The following is a 25,175-nucleotide window of genomic DNA, read 5'->3' as shown; positions in this document are numbered from 1 at the left end:
TTATGGTTCCAAGGAAAAACTCAATGATAGCTTTTAACTGTTTAATAGTGAGTGTTTGGTTAGCAGGTTGACATGGAGAACATGAGAACCTTATTTTTGATATGTTATTTGGTCTCAGTGTGCATTTTTTTTCTCAATTTCAATTTTTTTTCAAAATGGAAAGAAACATTAAGAATAATCAGAATTATTTGAAGGAAATAAATTGTATGTGGATACACATGATAAAGTATATGAAAGAATGTTTTCTTTTTCATATTAATGATTTTAGGAAATATTCTAGGCATGGTCACACGACCAAATTTAATGTTCAGGAGTTGAGGTAGATGTGGTGGTTAGTCTAAGTCCTTGATGTATAAAAAAACACACATTTTTTATATAATGCACATTGTCAAGCAGTAAACTGTACAGGCTTTTACAATTTCATTTGCATCTTATTATTTGCAATTACTGTAGCCTTCAAGATGCCATTTGATTTGTATTCATAGAGGGGATGTTGAGAGAGAGACTTCTTTTTACTTTGCTTTACTTTGCAATTATACATTATAATAGCTAACATCACCACACGAACTTTAGAGACTCTTCTTGTAGCAACACTGTGCCTGAAGATTTATATTCATCCCCTGTTTACAACTCACAAGCAGTTTGAGTGTAAGAGAATTTTTATAAGATCTCCCTCCAAACCATACATATGACTTCCTTCGACCATGGCTTTTCACATGACTCGTACCTGATTAACCTTGGTTTCATCCTGGTGTCATTTTATAGAGTTGCTTGTATGAACTATTTAATCACAGAACTTATTAGTCTCTTACTTCAAATACTTTGTTTGTAGGTATGTCAAGAATTTTATTGTTTAAGAGCCAGCTACAAGAATACACGCAGAAAGCATCTTTACCACTACCTGTATATGAGACTGCAAATGAAGGGCTGGCACATGATCCTAAATTTAAGGCAACTGTGATTGTCAATGGAGCTAGATATGATTCTACTTCAAATTTCCATAGTATCAAAGCTGCAGAGCAAAGTGCTGCGCAAGTCGCTCTTGAGGATTTGTTGAAGAAGCTGGGTCAAGAGAAAGATGTTTCTAGCCGAGGAGTAAGTGTTCTGCCATCCCTTTGGCTTGGTGTAACATTGTATTTCAGACTAATAACTGTTCAGATAATGGCTACTTTATTGTTTTCTGATAATGCATATGAACACAATTATTTTTGGTGAATCCCTCCCTTTATGTTAAATTAAGAGAATATGAACAAAAAGCTATTCATCAACCCTATTATCAGGGTTCGGTGATATTATAAAAATCTCAAATCTTTCTACTTGTGGAGAAATCATTATTGTTTCCATCCTTCTGCATCCAAGAGATAAGGCATTGGTTCACCTATCACGAAGAATTTGCATTCTTCAGGCCAGCAATGGTTTATAGGAAGAGACTGCTTTCTTGTGAGTCTCACTCTGGCTTATTCTGGAAATGGATGAGTCTCACAGGACTTCATCGGTTGAGCAACATCAAAAGCAATAAGATGGTCCTTCGTTCTTCTGCATATTTCAACAATGCCCATCAGATATTCAAACTTTCTCATGCTGAAGACTTTGTGAGGTGTTGAAAATTGAAATGGTCCCAAAAGCCTTCCAATGCCTCAGGTGACTTATCGATTATATTCAGCTTTGTCCATTGCATGGTTTGCATGAAAGTTCTGCTTCTTGATTAGAATCTCAGAAGCATTGGTAGAGTGAAATATATTCTGAGGCAGCCAACAAGGGCCATTGAAAACTTCTAGCTCTAAGAATGCCTTTGTTCAGTAGCATTGACAATTGGCATTGAGTCACCTTAGAATAGTATTAGAAAGATCAAGATGCGCCCATTGTTCTAGTAAGAGAGCCTGTAGGTTGTTGAAAATTGAAATGGTCCCTAAAGCCTTCCAATGCCTCAGGGGACTAATCGATTATTAAATTTTCAACTTTATCCATTGCACGGTTTGCATGAAATTCTGCTTCTTGATTATAATCTCAGAATCTTTGTTAGAGTGAAATATATTCTAAGGCATCCAACAAGGGCCATTGAAAACTTCTAGCTCTAGGAATGCCTTTGCATTGAGTCACCTTAGAAGAATATTAGAAGATCAAGATGTGAACAAACTCATTGCCCTAGTAAGTGAGTCTGTGCTTCTGTTTTGTTGCTTGTACCATCACCATTTCTTCGAAGCTGCATGAAAAGAGAGCTTGTTTCATTTTGAATCATGCATCTTGCACTAGAGAGACCCTTGGTTGCCTTTGAAGGCTTTGTAAAATTCTAATCTTGTTTGTTTTGGTGGAGGTCGACACTAGCATTAACCTGTTTGAGGACTATATCTAACTGCACTAGTCCCATAAACTAGGGGATTTTCAGATTAGACCATCTTTTCAATTTCTCAATCCCAAGAGAAGGATTTATTCTTGACTGTTTGATCCTTTACCCTATTCATTATTTAAGCAATTACAATCTCTACTTTGTTTCAGGAGGCAGGGATAAAAAGTGTTTCCCCACCCCCCCAAAAATGCTCTTCTGGTTCTTTCCTTCCATAATTCTCATATCAGCATTGAAGGGCAAATGACTTTAAGTAGGAGAAAATTAACTGTTGAAAGCTCGGACTTGGACAGATCCAAAATATATTTGGATAAAGCACCTAACCACCCCAACCTGTTTCATAGCTGTTTCCAGCTTGCATCAACAAAAGGACAACTAACGGAGAGATGATTCAATATCTCTTTTGGCTTTTGACAAGGAGCACGTAAGGGAGTGTACTGATAACCAAATCTTCTTCTCTTTTACATGAGGATTTTCCTGTCAAATGCTGCCTAGGTAAAAGCTCCTCTTTTTAGTAGGCACATCTTGTTCCAGTATTTTGATGCTGGCCAATCCTCTCAGGTGAGTGGATGATAAGTCTCTTTGTGTCTTGTCTTTGGCCAAGTACTAGCTCGAGTTTGATCTTGACCTTTTGGTAGTGTCATCTTCCTTGATTAAGACTTTTTTGTTCGGTGTAAGAACTCTTGTTTCAACAATTTACTCTTTTGTGTTTCCACCACCATTTGACCGCCTCATTATTTGTAGAGCTGAAAAGATGATTACTTCTGTTTAAGCCTCATCTAAGGAAAGAGTTCCCTAGCTTCCACAAGATAATTTTGATCCTCCAAAAAAGGATTGTTCTGTAGTCTTCTGAAAATATGGCCACTTCAAATTCCCCAAGCAAGCGGATTGCTTATAATAGGCCTGCAACCTAGCATGAGTTCATGTATTGGAGCCTTATGTGGGTATTTTTCGGTTAGAAATCTTGATGTAAGTCGTAGAGTCCAGATATTTCCTTTGAAGAGTCTTATCCATGTAATATTTTTGTTGGAAAACATTCTCTAAACTTGCTTGGCACTGAATGCTCGGGTTTCTCAAACCAAATCCTTGTTTAATTTAGGAATGCAGATTATGCTCTAGGAGAGGTGGCAGATGATCTTGATTTGTTTCAAGTCTGTAATTGTTTTGAAAGGCATCCTCAAATATGACATGATGTAAATGGGAAGCCTATGATGATTGATTCAACATGAGAATCTTGTTGGCAAAAGATGCTTCGTCTTCCTTAAGGACATTTAATTTTTGCAAGAATCAATTAATGTTCCACAGAGAGATAATTACCAGCTCCTTTGAATAAAGGAAATCCTACATATTTGCTTGACAAAGAACAAGCCAAGAAATCCAGTGTGTTTGTTATCTGCAATTCCGAATTGTGTCTAACATAAAGAAGAAAATCTTGGACTTGTCCAAATTTATCAACTGGTCTGAGACAATTATTTCTGATTATAGAGTGCTTTTGACAGTCTTAGCTTTGTTCTTGCTTGCTGCAACATATAAAATGGTCTCATTAGCAAATTGTTGGAGATTGAATAGGAGTGCCAATTGTGACTTGTATACCTGTCCATCTTCCTTCTTCATGTGCTGCCTTAATTGAACTTTTAATATTGATGGTGTTGGATTAACAAGTACAAAACTTGGGCTTGATATGTAACTGAAGATGCTATCTAGTCTTTTGTTAAATCTTAAACTCTGCCCATCTAAATAGGACAGTGGCATAAATATGAATCCTTCCCCATGCACAGTAAGGCTCTGGTAGCTGATCTTTACTTGAGAATGCTTATGGCTTCATTTGAGTTGTAGGTAGATAATATTCGAGCCAAGCACACCACAAAATGATTGATTGATAATTTTGACAGGAAAGATCTTGAGGTGCATTTTCGGGATTTGGCACAACTCAGACAGTGGAATTTTTGTATGCTTACATCACAGATTTTCAATGGTTATCAGTATTTGCAACTGATATTTCCAAACAAAGGTTGGTTGTGCTTTCATTTCTTTGACCCATTGAAGGGTTGGATTAAAACCCTTAACCAACCTACATTAAAATATACAATTAAACAAGCAAGAGCCATGGAATCTTTGACTTCAAAGGTCAGAAATCAGTCAAGAGGAATTCCACCCGAAGATGGGAAGCATGACAACGAGCTAGATGTTGTCGGTAGAAATTGTAGCTGGCAGGGTGTTGTCGTCGGTAAAGATTTTGTAGCTGATGGGCTGACGAGTTCATGTCGTTGGTAAAGATTTTGTAGCCGACGGGTAGATTAGTATTGTTATGTAGCCGACGGACCCCTTCAGGAAGGTTCGGCGGAAAGTATTTATACCCCGTGTGGGTTCATTGTAAATCATCTTATCTTAACTTATGCTCTATATGTAATCTATTGGCATATGCGAGTAAAGGAGTACTGTTGTTGCTGTTCGAGTTCATTATTTGTGTGCATTTCTTATTTAATCTATGCAGAAAACATTTGGTGCCGTTACCCCATGAACCTAGAAGGTGGGAGGAATGAAGAAATGCTAAATCAACTTAACAAGGATTGAAATAAGGTCAAGGGAAAAGATGGAATCCGTACTACGCAAAAAAATTTAATTCTGACACAACAAGCCGAATGCAGAAGGAGGTTTCAAAAGATTGCCGACGGACATAGAAGCACGGAGGAATTGTTAGAGGAGACTCGATAGTGGGTGGAGTTGGTGGAAGAAGCAAGGGAGGAGTTTTTGAATTTGTATTCGTCGAGGGAAGAGAATCCAGATGGAAGAGAATCGCCTCGCATGGGTTGGAGTGCCAGGGGAGCACGAGCATGGAGTGAACTCTTTGTCCGCGATACACTTCCGAAAGGGACAACTTCAGAAGATCCTTCTTCACCAAGGTTCGCAGTTGTTGAGACTGCCTGTGTGGGAGTGCAAACCGCCAGTGTGGGAGTGCAGACTGCCGGTGTGGGAAAGCAGATTGTTGGTGTGAGAGTGCAGGTTGTCGGTGTGGGATTGCAGATTGCCAGTGTGGGAGTGCAAAGCCACGGTGTAGGAGTGAATAGCGCCAGTGTTGTAGGACCGAACAACACTTGCGCACAAAACCTAGTAGTGATGGCAGGACTAAAGAAAAAGTTACTGAAGTTTGATGGTGATGGTGCAGCCAATCTGATTCGACACCGTAAAACATGTGAAATGATTTGGAGGGAAAATGGCATGACAGATACAAACGAATGGGTGCGGCAGTTCTGGCAACCCTACGGGGTGTTGCAATTGATTGGTTCGCCGATGCAGATCCCAAGAACTTAACCACTTGGGACAACCTTAAGGAGTTTATTGTCGAGTTTCAATTCTTGCGCGATAACGACGAAATTTTCGCAGAGATATACAATACGAAGCAATGGAAGAATGAAACTGTCCGCGTCTACACTAGGAAATTAAAAGATTTGATAAGTAAAATGGAAAATAAGCCGGCGGACAGGCTGCAGAAAAGATGGTTCGTGGAAGGCCTACGCTCGAAGTTGCGGAAGAAGATGAAAATTGTGTTGCCGTCGTCATACACAGAAGCATACAACAGAGTGATGAACTTGGAAAGCGAGCAGAGGACGAAAAAGAAGAAGAATAGTTCCTCCGACTCAGATGACGCGTCCTCAGGAGAGGATAGCAGTCATGATGAAAACAATAGCAAGAAGGTCCGCGCCCTACAGAAAGACATGATCCGTATGATGAAGGAATTTAAAAACATGCAAAAGGAGACAAAGGGAAGTGAATTATGGTGCACGGAATGTAAGACAGAAGGTCACACCAAAGGGTCTTGTCCAAAGAACCAGTTCTACGATATTTGTCAGATCAGGGGACATTCCACAAAAGAATGCCCCTTCAACATGAAAACTAGAGGACCTCAACAGGTGTTTCAGGCACAGGCAACTTCCACGTCAGGGGGGAACGGAAATGCAAACATTGATGGTGTCACTTCGGGTGGGTATAGGAATAATAGCAGAGGGCAAAACAACAATAACAATGCAAACAATAACAATAACAATGGCAACCGAAGTTGAATTTAGTATGATGCAAACGGACGACCGATCGTTCAATGCCGAGCATGTAATTTGTGTGGTCATTTTGCGCGGGATTGTACAATGGCAAACACATTGAAATTATTATGTAGATGGTGTGGACTCAGCGACCATGAAGATGCCAAGTGCCCAAAATTCAGAGTAAACTTGATTATTGTTGGGACAGATGAAGAGGAGGTTCTCGCAATTACGTGGAGGCAAGAAAAAGTGTACTCGGACCCAACAGAAGAAAAGAGGAAATTGGGGGAAGTGCGGGCGGAGATTGAAAAGGCATCGCAAGCAGAGACCTCTCAGTTGAAAGACACCACCGGCACCTCGGCAAGGAACGTCGCGGAACAAAACATCATACGACAGATTTTACAAATGGAGGTACCGGTCAAGATAAATGATTTGCTTCTTACGATGCCTCAGCTCCGGTCCACTCTCACAAATATTGTGCTAGTTCCTAAGGTATTGGGAGAACCAGGTAGAGGGAAGGAAATTGCCGCAGGCGGAGAAGATCTAATGTTGCTAGCCCTCACATTCGGACGACATCCGGTGGTTGTCGAGATGGGGATCCTCGGACATGTTCTCATAGACACAATAGTCGATGGAGGGTCCGGTGTAAATGTCTTACTCGAGGACACTTGGAGGAAGCTGGGACAGCCGACGTTGTGGTTCCCTACATTTCAGTTGCTGATAGCAGACCAACATGGTATAAAACCTCTTGGCGTTCTGATGGCGCAACTGGTGACAATTAGCACACAGCGGTTCCTGTTGGACTTCGTCGTGATTCCGTTGAAGAGAAAAGGATATGACGACATTCTGGGCCGTGGATGGCTTATTCAAGCTGGGGTTAAACATGACTGGAAGAAAAACACTTATCACTTGAAAGCAAAGGGAGGAAATTCGTCATTGATTTGCACACCCAAATGGTGGGGGAAGAAGTTTTGTCCTCAGATTTTGAAGCAGAAGATGAAGTGAGGCAGCGTATGGAACCAGATCAGGAGGGAGTCCTGCGTTTGGAAGGAGGATCAACAGACGACGATTTGGATTCTGTTAACAGTCTTTACCATTGGTAGATAGAGGACTACGAACTCTTTTCGAGTTGTAATATAAGGGTGGACAAAGGTGAGAAAGAAGAGGAAAATGAATGTCCGAAGGAATACAGAGAAGCGGTTATGGCTGAAGTTGAGGGGAAAAACATATAGTATGAACCCAGAAAAAAGAAAGATCCTACGATATGACTGCGCAAAAACAAAAGGTTATGACAAACCACTGATATATTAGAAGGGTGTCGGCAGCAAGGAAAATACATCGCATGGTCTGAATAGGAAACAAAGAGAACAGGCTTAATAAAAACTTCAGCAATACAGCGTGAAGGTTCTAAAATCAAGAATACAGTCACTGATGGCAAGGGATGGTAGCCGACGAAATTGTAAGCACAATGGGCCACAAAGGTGACACAGAACAGACGCAAAGTATGGCGTGAGAAGCACCTAGAACTCAACAAGTTTCTGTCGAGGCAGTTGGTACTAAAGTACGACGGTCAAAATGAATTCAAATTGGAAAAGTTTAAGGTTCGATGGGTCGGACCATACCAGATCCGGGAGGTCGGCGACAATGGAGCAATAAAATCGTGGACCTTGGATGGGCAAGAGGTACCTCACGCAGTGAATGGGTCAAAGTTGAAGATATATCATGCCATAAACATGCCTCTGGTGGCACAGAATAGCAAAAGGCCAAATTCCCTTGCCGTCGCAGAATGGTGAAGTCAAGGTGAAAAGCTAAGTTGTAAATTTTCTTAGTCGTAGTTGAGTTGTATTTTTTCGAATCTTGAGTGAAAAAAAAAAAAACAGAAGAAAAAAAGAAGAAAAGAAAAGAAAAGTTGTAATTGTATTTTTATGAAAAAAAAAAAAAAAAGAAAAAGAAAAGAAAAGCATGTGGGAGGGTCTGTGGGCCTTTTTTCTGTGGGCGCTTTGTATTCCGCGGGTGATTATTACTTCCCCGCGGGCTTCCTCCTTTCTCCCCCGCAGGTGTCTTTCCTTAACCTTGAGCACCAATTTTTTTATTAATGTTTTTTTGCTGTTCTCTTTCCACGGACTGAGCAAGGGGCCGCGGGTATTTTTGGCAGCTTCTATTCTTTCGCGGACTGAACTCTGGCTTGCGGGTTTTGATGTTTCTGATGCTCAGCTCATTTCTGCGGATGTCTTATTTCGGTCAGCGTTAATGTCCCCCGCGCATTGAGTTCCTTTTTGCGGGTGCCTTCCCATCTATATTTGCTCGCGGGTTCTTTCGTGATTCCCACGACTTGCCTTTGGATGTTTCTTCTGCAGATAGGCTTGGATCTCAGCGGCTTCATCTTCGGTGGAGACCTTTCATCCTTCCGCGTCTCTGTCTTCTTTCCCCGTGAATGGTTATTCCCACGGTTGCCCTTGTTCCTCCGCAGATGGTTCTGTTCTCCCACAGGTCATCTTCTTCCTTGAGTGCGATTTCATCCGTGGATGGATGGTATTGTTTATGGGGGTTGGCAGACCTTGTTGCTTGTGGCTTCTTTTCCTTGCATCTGCGGATTCTCTTATTTCCTCTTCCCGACGTCGTTACTTTTTCTTATGTGAAGGTGTTTGGAGCCGTCGGGTCAGAAGCAAGCAGCGGGGGAATATATTTTTTAAAACATATTCTTCACGGGAAGGCAGGTTGAACAGATGAAAGAGGCACAACAGCGGACGAGCAGAAGTGGGAGAGAAAAAAGAAAAGAAAAAAAAGACGACGACAGATTGAAACAGTTTTGAATGAGTAACGCATGATGCCGAGGGGAAGGGAAAGACATAAACAGGCGGAAAATGCAAGCAGTTGTCAAAAAGAGTGTGGAATCAGAAGAAAAGACAGAAATGTTGTGTTCCATGCAGTTTTGTTTGGGTTTTAGAGTGCTAATTTGGTCTTGGCGGCGAGGGGCGCTACCCCTTGACACACCTGGGGCATTGCCCCTCAACCCCGTTGGGGGCGTTGCCCCCTAGACCCCCAGTTGTTGTAGTTATCAGTCGTGGAAAGTCTGACCAGTTGATGAAGACTTGGAGTTGCTGTAGGCATGGAGTGTTTGTGTACCAGTGGCACTTGGAGTAGTTGTTGGATGTGAGGCTGTCTTGATGGATGCATAGAGAGCTCGGGAGGAGTTGATCATCCAGTTGAAGGCAATTCAGCGATCCTTGGCTTAGGGTACCCAGAAGTTGGAAGTAGAGAAAGTGGCACGGGTGGCTATCAAGGTCAGCTTGATTAAGGAGACAGTATTGTGTTCATAGAGGCTGTAGATGCAACACATTTTGCGACCAGTTAGTGTATTTTGTTTTGTTAATTTGTCCTGGATATGTTGTAATTGTATTTTGTAATTGTCGTTCGGAGGCGACTTTTTCTTTTGGGGGGGATGATGTCATTGGTAGAAACTGTAGCCGACAGGGTGTTGTTGTCGGTAAAGATTTTGTAGCCGACGGGTAGATTAGTATTGTTATGTAGTTGACGGACCCCTTCGAGAAGGTTCGGCGGAAAGTATTTGTACTTCGTCTGGGTTCATTGTAAATCATCTTATCTTATCTTACCTTATGTTCTGTATGTATTTTGTTGGCATATGCGAGTAAAGGAGTATTGTTGTTGTTGTTCGAGTTCATTATCTGTGTGCATTTCTTATTTAATCTATGCGGTAAACACTAGATACTATAATTCCTAATCTGCCTAAACCTAGAGTTGCTAGATTGGATTTTGAAGTAGGAGTGAGCTGCGAAAAAAAAAGTTGTATTTCATTTGCTACAAATCATGGGAACCTGATCATATGTGCCTGGGGAAAGGCAAAACATACTATATTGAGGCCACTTTGGATGTAGAGGATAGGCTTGTTGACCTCCTTGGAGACTCATTACATGGCTTAACTGCCTCCCATGGGTCAAGTTAAATCTAGCATTTATATTGGGCATTGAAAGTTCAAGCGTTTGGTGCGACAATAAATGATTCCTATAATTGCTATCAGAGCCTTGGGTCACGGGTTCGAATCTCCCTTCAGTGGGTGCTAAAGGCTTAGTCAGTGTTGAGGGGGAGATTGTTGACTTGGTGGTCAACACTTCCTTGGAGATTTATGACATGGCTTAACTACCTCCCACGAGTTAGGTTAAATTTTGTATTTGTGTTGGGCATTGACAGTTCGAGCTTTTGATGCAACAACAAATGATTCCAACAAGGCTATTATATACTAGCTTGGGAAGTGAGCATGAGGAGGTAAAAGGTACCATTGCTTACCTATTAGGAGGTTTTGTGCGTCAACCTTTCTGAGTAAGAGTACTATTGGTTATAGGGCAACTTGTTTGGGGGATAGTGCGCCAACTAATACTGTCATTAATGAGGATCTTATGTCCAAACGAGGAATATGACTTAGGACTTTTAGGATTCAAGATCATGATAGCCAATAGATTCAAAGTGAGTTGCACTAAGATGATTCTGCTGTTGAGCATCTAGTTGGATGAGACTAAGATTTGTGAGATTGATACTATATTCAAAATTCCCTAGTTGCACTCGATTGGTAAATACAATCAAGATTTTCAAACAGGGGAGTGGAAGTTCTCTATTGATGGGAGGAAGATAGTGTTGAAGGTATGGACATATAGTCTTAAGAAGGGAGCGACAATGAATAGGTAGGGACAAACAATCTTAAGAAGGGAGTGACAATGAATAGGTGAGAAGAATTGCTTGCACATTTTGAAGTTGTTCCCAAGGTATGTTATAGCACTGGATGTACTTTCGTGGTGGTTCTATCTTGTCTAACTTTTTTGGAAAATGAGGGATGTGGGAATCAAAGTAGCATATAGGACATTGGATAAGGATAAGAGATAGGGTGGTGAGTTTGGTTATTTGACAAAGTCATATGATTATTAAACTGAATTCTCTGGAGGATAAGTGGATAGTAGTTATGAGTGTTTTGCAATACAATGTTTCCAATTGTTTACCGTATAGGGTAAACGGTTTATTAATGCATTCAGACAATAAACAAGAACATGTAACACAGAGGTATTCCTTTTATTATTCGCATGTATACAGAAGATACTACAATATTCAATATGATTGATATGATTACAATGATGATTACAATTCCCTTCCTCCAAAGTTCATTCTGGATGGTGTACATATACCTTCCCAAAGGGGTGACTCAACCGTCATGCGCCCGTTCGGATACAATTCTACCCGTCGGCTACAATATAGATTTTCTCGACATCATCATCCCTCCAAAAGAAAAGTCGTCTCCAAATGACAATTAACAGAACAAAATACATTAACTGACTAACTGTAGATCTATTTCCATCACACCACTTTCACAGTCGTCCCGTGCCTGCACCAAATTGGTCTCAAAAACACGTTGCATTTGTAGCCTCTGCTAACACAACACTGTCACTTTAGCCAAGCTGACTTTGATAACCACTTGTGTTGCCAACTCCTAGGTACGCTGAGCCAAGTGTCGCTCTACTGCCTTCAATTGGATGATCAACTCCTCCCGAGCTCTCTATGCATCCACCAAGACAGCCTCACGTCCAACACCTACTCCGAGTGCCTCAAAGTGTAACACCCCTCCCAAAAGGCATGCTCCAGTGCTCTCTCCACCTCTGGCAGACAAACACTTAATGCCTGCAGCAGCTCTAGGTTTCATCAATTGGTCACACTTCCCATGACTGATAACTGAACTGACTGGGGGTCTGAGGGGCAACGCCCCCAGCGGGGTCGAGGGGTAGCGCCCTCGTGGGGTCTTGGGGCAGAGCCCCAGACACGCTTCCCTGTTGTGATATAGGTTGGGGTTGCCATCAAGACCAAATTAGCACCCTCAAACCCACAAAAAACTCCATGGAACACACCTTTTTTTTTGATTTTCTTTCGATTCCATACTCTTTCTGCCAACGGCTTATTTTTTACTACCTTTTTATGTCTTTCCCTTCCCTTCGGTATCATACGTTACTCATTCTAAACTGTTTTGATTTGTCGTCGTTTTTTTTAAGAACCTCATATAACCCTTCCTCTGTGTCTACCGCTATACTGCAATCTGCTTCCCTTCAATTGAGTTTGTACAGTGATCTCAAACTTTTGTGTTTTATGTCGTACGGTTGGCATCATACCCATACTCCACTGCCATACAGTGTCTTCTTTGCTCGTACAGGACCATTCTTCCTCTTATAGCCGTACGATGTCTGTTTGTCTCCTCTATGTGATTTCCTATTGCCATATGGCCTCAACGGCACCAAATGTTTATCGTACAGGGTAAACGTTTTATTAATGCATTTAGACAATAGACAAGAACATCTAACATAGAGGTGTTCCTTTTATTATTCGCATGTATACAGAAGATACTACAATATTTGATATGATTACAATGATGATTACAATTCCCCTCCTCCTCCAAAGTCCATTCCGGATGGTGTATATATACCTTCCTGAAGGGGTGACTCAACTACCACGCGCCCGTTCGGATACAATTCTACCTATCGGCTACAATATAGATTTTCCCGACAACATCAACAAGAGTTTCTAATGACCTCTAAGACTAATATGGGATCCTGGTAGCAAATTGCTTGAGGGCAGGGATGTTGGGTGGGAGGACTTGTAATGTCTCAATTTTTTCGAGTTTGGGAAGTAAAATATTTTAAAATTTCATAGGCTTAAAAGTGTTTAGGGAAAATTAAATTATATAATGCATTTTAAAGTATAATTAGAATTTAGAACACTATTAAATAAGTTTTAGGTGATTGTAATTAAAGTTGCTAATCAACAATGGGAAGGGAAGATAATAATATTACAAGGACATTGTGATTGGAGAAGAGCACGGAGGGAATTAAAATTTTCTCTTCGGTAAAGATTTGAGAGTATTCTCAAAATTATTCTTGGGATGGATACTTGAGCTGCTGAGCAAGCCATTTTTGGTAGTGCAAGATTCTTTGAGGACCAATTTCAAGAATCACAAAATATTGATGAAGAAATAATATTATTTTTATGAGTACAAGTGTGGATTGGAATGGTATCAATGTCTATTACTAGTTGGAGAGCCATACATTATATGACGAGATTATATTTTATTCCACATAAGTGACAAATAAAGCATTGTAATGACATTTTTATTTGTTACGAGTTTTTTTCCATAATGGTGAAGCTCTGGCATATATTTTTAGTTGTTTTCACATTCTTCACTTTGGCACACTACATAACTTTGGTGAAAGGAAGTGAAATAACAACTTGAGAATCTTTTCATGGAAGTCCTCAGTACCATACGTAATGATTATTTATTTGAAGGTTATTAGTAAACGTCAACATAGCTAAAAACAAAGTTCCCAGAGTCTGGAAGGATTAGGCGAGTCAGCGATTCAAGTCATTCTTGATGAGTTAGATGGTCTCTAACTTGGACTAGATACATGACTCACCAAGTCAGCAATTCAGGTGGCTGACTCGTTGAGTTTGAGCTAGTTGACTTGGCTGGCAGCAAGCTTGAGTTGGGCAAAAAAAACTTAAGCTTTTTGAACTTTTATTTTGGCTTATTTCTTCCTTGCAGCCCCAAAAACATTTAATTTGAGATGCAAAAGTCACATCTAGAAACTGAGCGGGTCACTGACATTTACTAACATCATCAAGTAGAAGGTACTTGAATGCCACCCTTCCCTATGACAACTGCAATTCCTTGTGCTTTTTTGACAAGAGTTTTGGCAAGAAGATATTTGGAAATTGCATTTTTAGGTTTTATTAATACTCTTTTTGGCATCTTGAAAACTCAAGAAAATGATGCACACTATGGAGTTTTATGTGGTTTTGAAGGTGCTAATTTGGTCTTGGCAATGGGGGTGCTGCCCCTTGACCTGTCCCTTGACCTTGTGAGGGGTACATGTTCAAGTAAGCAAACTAATCATTGATTCCTGAAATTGGGGTTTCAGAGAAAAATTGATGTATTCCAAACAAAGGTTAGAGTTATTATATGGTACTCGATTGTTTGTATTCCTTGACACTTTATTATGAAGTTGGAGAAGTTTTTAATATTATATTTCTCCTTTAGAAGTTATCGCCATATTCAAGATCTGACAATCAATAGATTTCTCTATCAAAACTCTAGGTGCCATTATAATTACATTGCTATTTGAAGTGGACAATGATTAATACTAGAAATAAATATTATAAGCTATTTATTTCCTTTCTAATTCCTATATGAGTTATTTCAAAGCAAAGTAGATGCATAAACTCTAATAAACATACTCTTCAACCTATGTACGCAAACTGTCCATTTGAATGTTTTTAGAGGATTAAATGTAAAATTTGGTAAACTTTAGTAAAGATCTTTATAGATAAGGAATATAAGAAGATTGAATGGATGTTGCAATTGTAGAGAAAGAGGAGAATGCAAAGGTAATTGTTAATTTTTTGAATTCTGTCATAGCTGATTTTTATTTGAGTGAAATAGTAAATGGATGTGAAGAAAGAAAAGTGGTTCGATGCAGTAAAAAAATGTTGCGAGTTGAGTTACAATGAGATTTTATTCATTGTGTTGACTTACAAGAATAAGAGAATGAAGACAGAATGCAAGGAAGAATCATGTTATACTGAGGCAAAGTTTATGAGAGGAAGAAAGAGGAAAGATGAAGAAAGGGAGATATAGAAAGATTTCCAAGGGATTTCAGAGGTATTAGAGTTGTGCATTTGCTAGCCTGAGGACGTTGGGGAATCAACATAGCATGAGCAAGCATCTTCATACTCGCATCTATTATCTTTTGAGAAACAAGTTTAATTTGAAGATAAACTTGAAAAATGATATTGAGACAAAGTGTACTCTTGAAATGAACTGGGCAAAGAAAATCAGAACACAAATGGGAGACTATGATCAGCTAGACCCAAGCACAAAAGACATATTGAATGACTTGGCCAAGGGTCAACATGAGATAAAACAAAATTTTGCTCAAATGTACAATATGATGGTTCAACTCATGAAGAATAATAATAACAATTGGAATTATGCAGGCAACAACATAGAAGATAATGGTCATGGGGATGAATCGGTGAATCATTAAGACAAAACTCCAATAGCTAGTTCTAGGCCTTTAATGCCTAACTTTTTATCGAGGAATTAACTAACACATGGAGATTTATAGGATTGATTTCTGCAATATTGGAAGAACGAGATCAAAGTTTCATGCCAAGATGTCTTTTTGGGAATATGTAGATTTGCAAATGAAACATATGCCATAGGGAAGACGACACAACCCGGAGTTGTGGATGAAATTACGTAAATTGTCAATTCCATATTATGATAAGTCATGCAAAATGTCAACAAGAGGATGGGCACATGAGATGGATACATATTCTCAATTAAATCTTATGTTGGAGGATGGCACCATCAAATATGCAACACTTCATTTAGATGATATCTCTCCCAAATGGTGGTGTCATGGAATGGTCACAACAACCCATGACCAGATTAATTCTTATGTCAAATTCATAGAGCAATTGATCGATCCTTTTGACAGAAAATGTTGTGAATTGTATGTCAAGAACTTAATGCAACTCTAATTGTGGAGTTGTATAGATGCTTTTATTGTGGATTTTCAACATTTATTAGTATTCATGGTTGATATTTTAGAGGTAAGGTTGAGCCATATATCGATGAATTGTTTGGTCCATTGTGTTAATTCTATATAACTCTGATATCATAACTGATCTGAACTGCAGATCATACAGATTTAGTAAAGCATGAAGATCCTTTGAAAGGATTGGCCTCTTAAAACACCTTATATGATTAACCTAATCGGCGTCTTCCTTGGGAGCATTTAATAATGTTCTATTTGCATAGTTATAGTTAGTATATTTACTAACTAATTGTAAATCCTTGAGACGCCAATCTTGGCGATATAATTTTTGGTTTATATGTAGGGCCAACCTGGAAAGAGAAGGACATGCCTCTTGGGTGCTATATACATAAGAGGTAAGAATGTGGATAAAGGACACATGAAAAACAATAAGTCTGCTCCTCTAGCATTGCTGCCTCATGCGATTTATAGCAGGGATAAAAACATTATTAGAATAATACATCATACTCTAAGAACACTAACTATTCTGTCCTGAACATATAAGGACCATCTCCAGCAAGGTTAAAGGTACTATATGAGTTGGTTGATCAGAATTTGCAGAAACTTTACATGGTATCAGAGCTCTGGGAAATATAGAACTGCAACCATCAAGTCAGAAGGGAATAATATGGGAAATATAAACTTGGAGAGGCATGGGTTACCAAAAATACCTTGGTGCAGAGAGAAATGCGAGGACTGTCATTTTCCATATAAAGGGCTTTTATGAAAAGTTGGTTTGCATTCAAAGATTTGATTACATCTGCTTATGAAGATATCAGAGATGGAAGGTTGGGAACATTAATAATATTTTCAGGAAGAAGTCTTCTAAGAATCACACCAATTCCCCTGATCCCATTCATCATTAAGTGTTGCTGATAAGGAAAATTGGTCAACTCATTTGTAAGCAAGACAATTGGTGACCATGCTACAATGATGAAGCAATGACTAAACATAACATTGTAAAAATGACTGCACAAATGTCAATCTTCATCTATGATACCATTCAATCTCTAATCTTGTAACTGATTCTCACTCAAATTGTTGATCATTACGCGAGATTCCCCTTCTACCTCTTGGCTTTTGGACCTAGACAAGACTGCTAGTTTGAGCCCTTATAGAATAACCCAGTCTTTTGTCTCACTGTTTGATTTGGTATGTTGAAAGGAAAAAACTCTTATAGCAAATTGGCCAATTTTGGAATGAACACCACATCTACAATTGATGCAGGAGCATCCTTGGCTGTCTAAGCTATCCTGCATGTTGGGGTGTTCTGGCTTTGGAGTTGGAGGACTTGGTCAATGAAGAGGTGGTACTCGGTCATTACTGGGTAGTTGGTAGTTGCTGTGTTAACCGAGTGACATGGTTAATGAATGCGTTTGGTGATGCTTGGGGCACTCGGCCTATGCCGTGGCTCGGTTTACATTGGGAACTCGGCAGTAGTGTTGCCCGAGTTGGCGTCAGTCAATGAAGGGAGCTCAGTTATGCTTGGTGAGTTGCTGATACTCGGTGGAGGTTTGTGACACTCGGTCATGTCTTGGTGTCTGTGTTGCCCGAGTTGTTTGTGAGCCAACCTTTTGGCATTTAATTTGGGTTGTATGTATTTAATGAGTGTTGCAGCCGACTTGTGGCTTATGCATGTATTTAATGTAAGGGTTATTTTATTTTGTAATGGGCTAGGCCGACCTGTGGCTTAGTTGGGTATAAGTAGGGGTGTTTTGTGGAGTTTGAAGCCATTATTATCATCCAGCTTGGAGAAGAGGATGTGGCAAAAGTGCGAATTTTAAGAAGGGCTAGTAGTTGAGGCTTGGGAAACAAGGAGATTACTTGGTGGGCTTGCGAGCACAAGTTGAGATCTTCCTTGGGGGTTTCTACCAGAGCGTGGATCTGGACTAGCTAGTGTTGGGATTGGATCTTGAGGGATCTTGTATAACTGTTTTTGTAATTGCTATTGTATTTGGCCAAAACTCGGAAGGCCTTACAGCTAGGCACATTGCATGTAAACAATTGTTTTATGAATAAAGAGTTGCTTTTGGTATCAGATTGTGTATTTTGTGTTGTGTTTCCGCTGCATGGTTATTTGCAGGGATCCGGATTACCTCCAGTAGGGGTACCCTCGGATTCTCGCTGCATCAACAACAGCCAATCCCAAGCTACCTCCTGGCACTTCATGCAAATTCATTTTGTGAGAGTCAATTTTTGGCAGAACAAAATTACAGAATTTTCATATTAAAGATTTCTGTTATTGCTTCATTAGCAGGGAACTCCTATGTGATATTAAGTACCACGTGTGATATCAATTTCTAGTAAATATTTTCTTAATTTTTTAGGCTCTAGAGCAACTTTGTTAATGCATTTTCCATTTCATAACAATGATATGTTGTAATTGTAAGTTTTGGCCATAGTTGTTCCAGGCTCCAGCTATAGTTCAAATTGATATTTATATTAATTGTTTGCAGCTATAACTTTGATCATTATTTTAATTATACAATGAACTGTAGTCTTTTATTGATCAGTTTTTATTTTCTACCATCCCAGCATAAAACAGGGCTATGTAAAAACCTTCTTCAAGCTCATACTCAAAAAATGAGTCTCCCATTTCCTGTTTACAAGACTACAAGGTCAGGAGAGAGCCCTCTCCCAATTTTTACATCTACTGTTCAAGTTGGTGATGTTTTCTATACTGGGGGTGTGGCAAACAATAGAAAGGAAGCAGAAATCAAGGCTGCTCAAAAAGCACTAAGGGCGATTCAGACAGAAGCCTGTGAGTTTCTACAGATTTAACGTCATTTTGGCCACACAAATTGGTCTTCTTTGTTTTTATTGTTTAATGTTCCTTTTGTCTTTATTTTTGTTTATAATGTGGTATCTAACTGGCAAATACAGAAAATAAGGATGTTAAATCATTGCAGTGGTGTTTCAGGTGATTCCATTTCTCAGGCTGGCACTCAAAATATTTCTGTTTCGAAAGCTGCAAATCCCAATACGTCTGGTTCCCAAGATCTTGTGCCTACTAAATGTTCACAAGCAGGAGAGGATTCTCAGATAAAGAGGGATAGAGATAAGGAATTATCCTGTGAAGGGTGTACTCCTGTAGAACCAAAACAGAGTCCAAGCATCGGTAGTTTTGCTTGTGAAGATGAAACATCAAAAGTAAGCAACTCAGCAATTCAAAGATTATTTAAAGATTATCGCATGGAAGATGTACCACTGCCACTTGATTAGAACATAGACACTAGGAAGGTCATTGATTTGTCACAGTGGTTTAAGTCGATAGAAAATCAGAGTGTTAACAGATTGTTAGCTAACTAATTTGATTTGATGTTAGTTCATCAGTTCTGATTGTATGTGTGACCATTTTTTTTGCAAATATAATTTCTTTCGATACAATGTTTCCTTTTCTAAACTGTTAACTTATATCTCATGTAAGCACTAGGAAGAGAATTTACTTATCATGATGTTGACAGAAGTATTTACAGATTGTTAGCCAATTAATTTAATTTGATGTGTATTCAGTTGTAATCGTATGTTTGATCATAGTTGCTCCAAATATTATCTATTTTGATATAATGTTTTATTTTTTAATCTGTAACTTATATCGTGTAGTTACTAGGAGAACCATCCATGTATCATGATGTTTTAAGTTGACAGAAAACCAGACTACTTAGAGATTGCTAGCTAATTGATATTATTTGATGTATGCTAATCAGTTGTGATTGTGTGTTCAACCATAGTTGCTCCAACTATGTTTCATTATGATTTATTACTTTATTGTTTAGAACTGTACTTATATCATAACTTGTGCACATAAATAGTGAGCTGAAGTAACATTTGATGAGATTTTGTTTTCTGTAACTCAGAATGAAACGGGAATGTGTAAGACTCTTCTTCAAGTTTATGCTCAAAGAATTGGCCTTCCAGTTCCTGTTTACAGATCTACAAGGTCAAGAGAGATACATTTACCAGTTTTTATATCAACTGTTGAGTTTCCTGGTATATCCTACACTGGTGGTGCAGCAAGCACTAAGAAGGAAGCAGAGATTAAGGCTGCAAAACAAGCATTGATGACACTTCAACCACAAGGTTGTGATTTTCTACTGATTCAGAGACTGTTGTTCTTTGTGAACTGGTCTTGATTGTTTTTGTTGCTTGAGTGATTTATCCACCCTTCATCTTTGGTGATAATTTTGTCTCATGATACATAAATCTGGCAACTAAACTGTGGCATTGATGATTTTAGGTGATTTAATTTCCCAGACTGCTGTTCAAGATATCACTCATTTGCAAGCTACACATTCCAATTTGTCAAGTTCTCAGGTTCCCATATTTAGTATTTGTTCACAATCAGGAGAAGATTTTCAAAGAAAAAGGAGCAGAGAGATGGAAATAACCCCTGAAGGATGTAAGGCTATTAAGCTCGAGAAGAGTAAAAGCATCAGTCAATCTACTCCTAAAGATGAGGCATTAAAGGTGATAGACTTTGGGCTAATTGATATTGTTTAAATAGAGATTGATATATGGCACACTTGTATTGTGTATGAGTAGAGCCTAGGCCTTTGACATACTATTGATTGATATAAATATTTCAAGTTGATAAAGCTCATGCTATCTTCCACACTAACATATATATTTCCTCGGCTTTATTAGAATGGTAGTTTATTGTTATAATAAAGTGCATGTGTACACTTGTCTGCAATAAGGAGTGGTAGGTAGTTTGTTAAAACTTTCATCCATTTTTAGATTACCATCCATTTATTAATTACTCCATGCTTTTAGCATATGATCAATAATATAACATGATACTCTCAACTTGAGAAAGTACACCATTTTTACTCAGCCTCATTCTTCAGTTTGACATACAATTGATCGATATAAATATCTCAAGTTGATAAAAAGCTCATGCTATCTTCCAAATTAACAGATACATTCCCTTGGTTTTATTAGAAAGGTAGTTTACTATTATAATAAAGTGCATGGGTACACTTCTCTGTAATAAGTAGTGGTAGATAGCTTGTTGAAACTGTAATCTACCCACTATTAGGGTTAGTCTGGGACAAGTAATAGCTGCAAAATAATAGTTAGAATCACAACAATAACAAAACTAACTATATTATTCTACCCTCTAATTTAACCCTAATCTTATGGTTGTCTCCGGATCGGGCTTCCTAGCTTATAGCTACCTCACCGTCTTCCTGGGAGCGCACCCTTTAAGATTCTTCTTGGACGGGCATCCTTTATCCAAGGCCAATCACATATGCATACGTTGACAACATTAGAATATTTTGGCACATTGATTCTCGGCCATGGTGGACAATGGAGATCTTAATATCGCACATTCTTCATGCTTCAAGTCTCATTAATCTCCATGGTGTTAACCCCATGAGTTAACACAATATTATCCACAAGTATGATTCATTAATATAAATAAATTCATAAACTTAATCAAACAAATATAATCCATATACATACCTTTCTTACCTTCTACTTTTCTTGGTCAATGTGGCTCTATCCTTAGTGGGCCCTTCAATGAATTATTCCTTCTAGAGTATCTCAACTCTATATTTACTTTCTAAAATTCTTCCTTTTCTAATTATAAGGAAAGGATAAAATATACTTGTTTTGTTTCTTCTTTTTCAAGAGTCACAACCTTTCATAATACAAATCCTTTAAAAAGTCACAACACTTCATAAGTAAAATACTTTGAAAAAGTCTCAATACTTTATAATTACAACATTTTTGAAGAGTCGCAACTATTCATAATTATGATCCTTTCAAAGGTTCACATCCTTTCAATATCGTTGATACCTTTTCAGAAAGTCACTTCCTTATTTTCTTCATATTACTTTCCTCTTCAATTTTCCCTTTTTGAACTCCTATCTTCTCCTCTTCTTTTCCCTCCTCTCTAAAATAAACTCTCCCCCTTATTATATCTTAATTTTAAGGAGTCATGTCTATTTGTTAAACATCTCTCGACTTTTCAATAGATTTAGTTAATTTATATTATTCTATTTTATATTATTTATTAACTTACTTATTTGTGTTTATTATTATTTGTTATTAAGTTCTATTTAGAAAGTTAACATACTTTCTACAATATTGTCTCTTGTATTTAATTTTATTTCTTTATTTACTCATTGAATTTCTTTTATTTTTTAATTATTTAAAATATCATACTAAATATAATTTCATTAATAATATAGATTAAATAATTATGATTTCCTAGTTTTATATTTTACTATTAGTTTTAATAAAACTTTAGTATCATTATTTATTTAATAACGCTGTATTATCTAATTATTATTAAAATTCTATCTTAAAATGGGGAAATGACAGAAACTTTCATCTATTTTTAAACTCCTATCAATTTATTAATTACTTTATATTTCTAGAATATGATCAATATAATATAATGTGATACTCTCAACCTGAGAAAGCACATCATTCTTATTCAGCCCCATTCTTCAATTTCAGTATAATGCAATGTTCTCGACTTGAGAAAACATTCATTTTCTTTCAATCTTATTCATTGGTTTCACCTATTACACCAAGCTTTTGGGATGAGGATGGCAGGGGGTGACATGTTTTAGCCTTTAGGGATGGATTTTTTTAGAGGCCATTTTTTTGGGATGATAGGGGATGGCTATTAATAGAGTAGGGAAATATAAAAAATAGGAAAGTTTCAAATGTAAATTAATAAATATGCTTAAATCTAAAATTAGAATATCAAAAAATTCTACAAAGCCCAAATGTTGTGTTAGATACCATGAGAAATGATCAAATGACCTTTGAATGATCAATACTATTGTATGCCACAAGTGTTGGAGTATGATAGAAAAGCAAAGGTTACTTATGTCACCAAATATGCCTCATATAGAACCAAAACATATCTTTTGATTTGAAGAGATTGAAGTACATTGGATATGATTGTTAAGGGTATAGATGGAATACTCGCCTTTTAATCACCAAGTAATAGAAACTTGCTGCGTGTTTCCTAGAAAAACTCGCAAGTTTTAGGGCCTGAGTTTTTGATAGAAACTCGCCTGTGCAGCAAAAACTGGCATTAAATGCCCAAAAATGCTTTTTTCCCTCACTAGTTTGCATTTGCAGCATTGTGGACTTCCCAAAAACTATTGAAGGCATATTCAAGTGGATTTAAGGCAGATTTCTATGGTTTTGGACGAAAAATCTCATTTCAAAGTAGGTTTGTTGAGTTTGTTTTTATTATTTTTAAAAATATTCTATTATTTTTTTGTTGCATGAAAATGAATTTAAAATCATTCCAAGTAATCGGCGAGTTTCTATTACTCGTCGATTAAATGACGAAAACTAGCTTTGAACATTCTATTGTTTTTAAATGTTCTTTTTTGGCTGAATATCAATTATTTTGAATGATTTGTAGACAATTCAACACTTCGGCGAGTTTCTATTATTCGGTGATTAAATGGCGAAAATTGGCTTTAAACACTGTATTGATTTTGAATATTTTTTTTTGCTGAGTTAAATGATCTTGAATCATTTGTAGACAATTCAACACTATTTTTGACAATATTTTTTGAATCTATTGCTATTTTTTTGAAGAATATGTAGTTTTTGTCAAAAAACAAACTCTAGCAGTTTGTGTGGTTACTAGTTGTTTGACTTTGAATGATGTCTAAAAATATTCTAATTTCAAACTACTTCACATATTATCTATTTCCAACTTTGTTTAATTATTTTTCTAAATTTTCTAATTTGTATTTTAAATTTCTCTGTCTAGGGCAGCTAAGCATGACAAATTTAGAGGAAGTGGGGCCACTAACACCATGTACTTCTAGATATATAGGCACCCAACCTAAAAATGCAAGAGATAAGGCATGGAGGCATGCCTATGAAGCTGCAAATGAGCCTTGGGAAAGTTGATATGCGTAAGATGTGAAATAGTAGTTTCTGGAGGCATAAACCGCCTCAAATGCCACCTTGCAGGTATTAAGAAACATGATTCAAATACATGTGACAAGGCATCCAAAGAAATAAAAAGATTTATTAATGCCCTACTTGTAGCTAGGGAAGTGAAAAATTGAATAGGGAGAGGGGAAGATTAGCTATGACGGAAGTTGTAGCTGAAACTCAAGGTGCTCCTATTGATGTTGAAGAAGAAGCAACACTTGAGAATATAATGGCCTCTCTTCGTGGCTCGCAGATCTGCAAAGAAAGTGCCTCTTTTACTGCTTTCGCTTTCACTTCTGCTTCCTCTGCTAAAATACCTAGTTCTTCACCACCATCAACATTAGGGATAGGTAGTTATTTTGTGCCCATGGACACACCTGGAGCACAACCATCATTAGAGGCCACTATATGGAACAAGGAGGTGCACAAGAAAACTAATATTTAGTGTACAAATTTTTGGTTTTTCAACAATATCCCAATGAGTGTGGCTGTTAGTCCCTATTGGCTGAATTTAGTGACTGCGATGACAATTTCAGGAAAAGGGTACAAGGTACCTTTTCGCAAGAATTTGAGTGGAATGTTAGTAAATAATCGGAATCCACTTGAGTTCATTTATATATATTTTTTTGTTTATTAAATAAAAATTGTGTACTAAGATTTGATTTCATTATGATTTTATAGGTTGCTTGTAAATGCGGTTGATAGGAAAAGAGCAATGGTGGAAGCATAGTTTGCACACTCGGACTTGGAGAGTACTCGGCAAGCCCAAATTTTTCAACTCGAAAAAAACTCGGCATACTCTTAACAAAAACTCGGGGAAATCTTGGGAACTTAGAAAGTACTAAAATTTAAAATCTCTCAAAGAAACTTTTTTTTTTGGAGAATACAATTATAAAATGTATTAAATTAGTATTTGACATTTCAATAGAGAAAATGTATAGTTTTATAGCACTAAAATGATGTGAAAAATGCATCTAATCCAATGTTTTCCTTGCATCAACATGTTTATCTACATTTTTTGACATCTATAAATATGCGAGAGTTAAACTTGAGAGTACTTAGCAACTCTGAGAGTACTTGTAGAGTTTGCAAACTATGGGTGGAAGAACAAAAAAAAGAGTGGAGGAAATATGGCTGCACCATTCTATCTGATGGATGGACAAATGGGAAGAATAGAACCAATATTAATTTTTTGGTTGCTTGCAAAGATGATGTAGTGTTCTAAAA

The 25,175-nt window shown here is 37.8% G+C and overlaps 1 protein-coding gene across 5 annotated transcripts in view; it reads left to right on the top strand.

The window, feature by feature from the left end:
* LOC149558494 (uncharacterized) overlaps positions 1-25,175 on the top strand; it is a 107,876-nt gene that overhangs the window by 40,631 nt on the left and 42,070 nt on the right. For all 5 annotated transcript variants that reach the window (XM_089832720.1, XM_089832719.1, XM_089832722.1 and 2 more), the window contains 5 exons: positions 833-1,095; positions 18,561-18,786; positions 18,946-19,175; positions 19,883-20,105; positions 20,263-20,492. In XM_089832720.1, the coding sequence (XP_089688846.1) occupies positions 835-1,095; positions 18,561-18,786; positions 18,946-19,175; positions 19,883-20,105; positions 20,263-20,492 (1,170 nt within the window). In that variant the 5' untranslated portion in view covers positions 833-834. The remainder of the gene's footprint in view (positions 1-832; positions 1,096-18,560; positions 18,787-18,945; positions 19,176-19,882; positions 20,106-20,262; positions 20,493-25,175) is intronic.

This window comes from Cupressus sempervirens, chromosome 5 (assembly GCF_028749045.1).
Source record: "Cupressus sempervirens isolate cs-2001-9-10 chromosome 5, ASM2874904v1, whole genome shotgun sequence".
Taxonomy (NCBI): domain Eukaryota; kingdom Viridiplantae; phylum Streptophyta; class Pinopsida; order Cupressales; family Cupressaceae; genus Cupressus; species Cupressus sempervirens.
This window is presented reverse-complemented; position numbering and strand designations above follow the sequence as displayed.